General features: G+C 33.1%; 1 protein-coding gene across 1 annotated transcript in view; it reads left to right on the forward strand.

Annotated features, from left to right (window-relative positions):
* Positions 1-4,683, forward strand: part of BTBD8 (BTB domain containing 8) — a 96,258-nt gene extending 91,575 nt beyond the window's left edge. The window contains exons 17-18 of the mRNA XM_054592128.1: positions 305-2,602; positions 3,863-4,683. Of these exons, the coding sequence (XP_054448103.1) occupies positions 305-2,602; positions 3,863-4,329 (2,765 nt within the window). The 3' untranslated portion in view covers positions 4,330-4,683. The remainder of the gene's footprint in view (positions 1-304; positions 2,603-3,862) is intronic.
* Positions 4,684-6,023: the final 1,340 nt, after the last annotated feature.

A 6,023-nucleotide genomic window follows, 5' to 3' on the forward strand; every position in this document is an offset into this window, starting at 1 on the left:
TTTCTACCCCCATATATTTATGCAAATCCAATTCTGGAATAAGAATCAGGGCTCTTTATTTGAGGAAGAGAGATCCAATTTTAAGTTAATTAAGACTTTGGAATAGTCTGTTTATAATAGAAAAATATTTTCCTTTTTTATTTTACTGTGCCACTAACTCCTATTTAATTATCCATTTGAATGTAGGTATGTTACCATTCTGCTGTTTTATTTATTTTATTTCTTCTAAAATAATTTAAAAACAAATATTGAATTTCATTCACAATTAGAAGGTATACTATACTTTTGTATTTTCTTTTCTTAGGATGCCAAGGAGAGTCACCAAATTCAGTAAAATCTTCAGTCTCTTCAAGGCAGTCTGATGGAAATGTGACGAAGTTGGAACACAGTACAACAGAAAAACAAACACCTAAGAGAAAAATTGTCAAGCAAGGGCAAACAACTTTGCCTAAAGTTAATGCAAAAATGGTGGCAATACCTAAAAACTTGAATCAATCTAAGAAAGGTGAAACTTTGAATAATAAACATTCAAAACAGAAAATGCTTCCTGGACAGGTCATATTAAAGACTCAATCTTCTTCTCAAAGACCTTTAAAAAGTGAAACATCTGTTGTCCAAAAAAGTAATAACGTCAGTGTTATTGAACAGAAGCCTCATGAACCTCCAGTTAACCTCACATCTAAAATCATTGGCACAGAAGCATTCCAGTCATCATGTACACCTGGCCCACAAAAGCCACTAAACACTCAAGAAAAAGAGAAATTGGTATTAGAATGCCAAAATATTTCAAACCCTGATAAATCAATAAAACATGAATTGGACTCAAGACAGATTTGTTCAGAAAACAGTGAAACAAAATTGTCTGGTCACAAAGAAATAGATCAATGCAACACAGCTAAATTACACTGTCATTCTGATGGAAGTGGAAATGTAGATCCAAAATTTTATAGCACCACTGCCATAAAATCTGTGATTCCAAATCCAGGTGAAAACCTCTTGAACTCTAATCCAATTTGTGATTTAGACCCAACAAATGCAGAGCAAATCCATTCAGTATTAGATAAGGAGAAGCACAAAGAGAGAAAAGACCCAACCAAAAAATCAAGCATTGAATGTGTGAAAGATGTTGTACCTTGTTCTACTGAAAGGACAAAGGATACCTTACATACTATACAAGGTGATGGAAAACCTAAATTTCATGTAGAGCAGACAGTTCCTAGTCAATTATCTGATGATTCTGCAATGAATGAAGACAAATATGCTACGGCAGACTCAGATAGTTCTTCCAAGTGTTTTTTGGAACAAATATCAGGAAAAAATTCTCCTAAAGATATGGAAACAACAGAAATTCTAGAGAGCCATGAAAATACAGAAGCTCCATTCGTGAGTCACTGGAATTTGAGTACCAGTGTTCTGCATCAGAGAGAGAGTCCTGAATCTGACACTGGCAGTGCTACCACATCCTCGGATGACATAAAGCCCAGGTCTGAAGACTATGATGCTGGAGGGTCTCAGGATGATGATGGGTCAAATGACAGGGGTATTTCTAAATGTGGCACTATGCTGTGCCATGATTTTCTTGGAAGAAGTAGCAGCGATACCAGTACTCCTGAAGAATTAAAAATATATGACAGTAACTTAAGAATTGAAGTGAAAATGAAAAAGCAAAGTAGTAATGATCTTTTCCAAGTTAACTCAACAAGTGATGATGAGGTTCCTAGAAAAAGGCCAGAAATTTGGTCTCGATCTACAATAGTCCACCCTAGGGAAAAAGAAAATAGTCTACGAGGCAGTGTCCAGTTTGCTCAGGAAGTAGATCAAGTTTCTTCCTCAGCAGATGAAACAGAAGATGAAAGATCTGAAGCTGAAAATGTTGCAGAAAATTTCTCTATGTCTAATTCAGCTCCTCAGCATTTTCAGGGGATAATTAATTTAGCTTTTGAAGATGCAACTGAAAATGAAAGTCACGAGTTTTCTGCAACTAAAAATTTCAAAAGGTCAGTTTTACTCTCAGTAGATGAATGTGAAGAACTGGGATCTGATGAAGGAGAAGTCCATACTCCCTTTCTGCCTTCTACAGATTTTCTTTCACCTTCTGATGTTTTTGATGGTGTTTCTCATGAACATCCTAGAACGACCTGCTATTCCAGAAACTCACACAAAAACGAAGGTAGTATTTTAGAATGTAAACAAGATAAAAGGAATAATGTATGTAAAAACGAAAGCTTTCTCTTGGGATTTAGTAGCATTGACCCGTCAGGAAAAGATAAACAGAGTGCTTCTGTCACAGAAAAAAAATATACAATTGACGTCCTGTCCAAAGAAGACAGACAGCTTCTTCCAGAAAATAAAAAAGTAAACAATGGAAGCACTGTAGAAAGTGACTTTCAGCAATGCAGCAAACTCTCAGACATTGAAATAAAATCTCAAGAAAGACCATGTCATTTGGAGCTTCATCAAAGAGAATCCAATTCTGACATACCAAAGAACAGCTCTACAAAATCTCTGGACTCCTGTTGGAGTCAGCTTCTGCCTCAGGGAGGTCAAGTGAAAGAGAGCCATTCTCCAGCTACTGAAAAAGCTAAAATTGCTTTATCTGCAGGTAATGTACAGAAATAGAAATGTTAAACCCATAAGAAAATTAGTTTACAGAATTTTGAAGTTGTATTTAGCCCTGAATGTTATATTTTAGTTAGAATAATTATTTAAGCAACAGAGGCAAATTTTAAATGAAAAGTTAATTTCTTAATAATATTAAAATTAGCTAGTTACTCTTTATTGTTCACTTAAAATCCTAGTGCAGAATCAATATCTAGTAAAAATTTTGGTTATTTATTAGAGTTAACTTACTCTTAAGATTTTACATGAAAGAATAAAGAGAAAAACTTAGTTTGCTATTACTTAGTTATTTATATCTAATTTAGCATAAGAAATCTTGACTATTAGAAATTTTATTATACATTGGATATGATTTATGGATTATGCTAGTATATATCTAAGAGGTCTGTGCAATAACTATAGTAATGTGTAACTAAAAACACTGAGCTATTTTAACTAGATTAATTATTACAATTTATATACATTTTACAGAGATCAAGTGTTTAAGGATCACTATAATTCTATTCTAAAATTTTCAAGTAAAAAGATAAATTTCCTAAAAGAGACTATATTTAGAAGCAATGATAGTATATGAAAAAGGCCTGGCTTATTTCATATGTATAGATGATTTTCTGTCTGTTTTGTGTTTGTTTTCCTTATTATAGGAATTTAAAATATGCAATAGTCTCTGACCAAGTAGCTATTGTATATCAGAACTAAGAAAAATATTGATCAATAGCTCCTGTTCAGCAAAATCACAAGAATAGGGAGCTCCTTAAAATTGTACTTTTTTGTTTGTCCTTGCTTGCATCCTCCTTTGCATGTGCAATATACAAATAAGGCTTTAGATAAAATGTATTTATTCTCCTTTTGGAACTGACTTACCTAAAAGTCAACATCAAATAACCGTGTCTTTTTTCCTCTTTAAGTTTTTATTGTAGTGAATTAGATATATGTGCAAATTCCATGCTTATGTTTAAATAATTTCTGTTGTTTTCTGTATCACAAGTTTTCAAAGTATTGAAATTATTGTTAGTTGCCGATTTTGATTTTGCTGCTAAACATTAATTATCCTTGAGTTGTTCCTTTTTTAAATAGAAAAAGAAATGCCCCAAAAATCTTGTCAATTTTGTATAAATGTTATTTTTTCCCCGTTCTTGGTTTTTGTTTTCTTTTTTGGACTATAACTGTTATATTGTTACAAAACTCTGAGGGTACCAACATGTGCAATTTTTACATTGTGTAGTATTATGAATTATTTCAGGAGACATAGATGATTGTGATACACTGGCACAAACCTACATTTATGACCATCGGCCTTCAAAAACCCTCTCTCCAATATATGAGATGGATGTAATAGAAGCATTTGAGCAGAAAATGGAGTCAGAAACACATATCACAGACATGGATTTGGAAGATGACCAACACTTTGCAAAACAAGATTGGACACTATTAAAGCAACTGCTCTCTGAACAGGATTCAAACTTAAATATTACAAATTCTGTTCCTGAAGACTTAAATTTAGCACAGTATCTAATCAATCAGACACTACTTTTAGCACGAGACAGCTCAAAACCTCAGGGTAAAGCACATGTTGACACTTTGAACAGATGGAGTGAACTAACCTCTCCAGTTGATTCCTCCACAAGCATCACCATGGCTAGTTTTTCCTCGGAAGATTGTTCACCCCAAGGGGAATGGACAATTTTGGAACTGGAAACTCAGCATTAAGAGTACTAACACTTTGGGAAATGTTGAACTATGCCACCCCTTTATTTTTTGATGTTTATGTTATATCCAAGTGATAATTACATTAGCTAGAGATGCACTGCCCTTAATATTGAGGGAATCTTTACAATTTATTGAAGTAAACATAGTTTGTTTATTAATATATCACATGTAGAAAACAAGTTTTTCTAAATTTTTGAGCATGTTTTATTATTGGAAAAATTAGAAGACTTATAGGGAAGCCCTTCTATTTTCCTTTCCTAACTGATCATTTGTTCACTTATCACTCAAGAATTTAAAATGTGAATGCACAAGTGGATCTGTTCCTTTACTTTTTGTTCTGCATATGGTAACATAGTAATTTAACAATAAAAAAATATATTGTGCTTGTGTCAATTTATGTAGTTAACCTGTGAGTTACATTCAAACTTGGATTGATGAGTTGGTGTGGTTGAGGCTGACAGCTGAATATAGAAAAAAGCCTTGAGGGTATTATGCTTAGTGAAATAAGTCAGACACAAAAAATAAGATACCATATGATTTCACTTATATGTGGAATCTGAAAAACAAAATAAATGAAAAAACAAAACAGAAACAGACTCATAGATACAGAGAGCAGACTAATGGTTGCCAGAGGGGACAGGGGCTGGGTCTTGGTGGAAAGATGAAGGGATTAAGAAGTTCAGATTGGTTGTTACAGAATAGTCACAGGAATGCAAAGTACAGCATGGGGAATATAGTCAATAATGTAGTAATTGTATATAGTGTCAAACAGTACTAGATTTATCAGGGTGATTATTTTGTAAAGTATATGATCATCTATCCACTATGCTGTACACCTGAAACTAACATAAAATGAATGTCAACTGTAATTTAAAGATAAAATTTTAAAAATAATTTTTAAAAAGCAAAACACCTTCATTTTCCCAACAGTTAAGGTCTAGGAAATTGTGAAGTAAATGCAGCTCAAATTTCAATCACATTGTTACTAAAACAGAGAAATGGAATTCCTTTTAACTCTAAATTTTTGGGATATATCCAGAGAGACATCTGCCCGTGTTCAAAAGAAGTGAGAAAGCTCTCCATCTGTTTTACCAATATAGACTCCCTTTATAGTTAGTTAATTCCATTTTCTATTCCATAGTAGAGAGATTTTATAACTGCACGTGCAATAAATGCCTGCACTAAATATTAACTTGAAAAATGGGTACATGAGGGAGTCGAGTTACTGAGGTAAACTGTTTGCACACATGTATGTTTGCTTTCTCCAGGTGTCTGTCTATATACTCTGCTTCCATAAGACGTTGATCAAATTGTCATTAAGTCTGTAATTTTGGTAGCAAGGCAAGTATAAAACTTTTTTCCTCAAAATGGTACTAGGGAGTGAACACTTGTATACCTTTTTGATATTGGTGGGCATGGCCCTTCTGATGATAATATTTAGTAGAATTAGCCTCTCTGAAAAGCTTTGTAACTGACAACTTCTCTAAAATATGTCACAAGTAAGGGAACTTTTTGGTTTAGAATTCCGTTCCTAAATAAACAAATCTTCAAATGATCAGCAATAGAATCTGTATATTGAATATCAAACATCATATAAATGCACACCAGTTGTTATTTTTTTATGTTTATTATATAAAATTATGTAAACATTAGCTACTAACCTGTTACACCAAAAATCTGCTATGCCTTTTCTA

The sequence above is a fragment of the Pteronotus mesoamericanus genome, unplaced genomic scaffold, assembly GCF_021234165.1.
Source record: "Pteronotus mesoamericanus isolate MK-2021 breed Mesoamerican mustached bat unplaced genomic scaffold, CSHL_Meso_final scaffold_31, whole genome shotgun sequence".
Taxonomy (NCBI): Eukaryota; Metazoa; Chordata; class Mammalia; order Chiroptera; family Mormoopidae; genus Pteronotus; species Pteronotus mesoamericanus.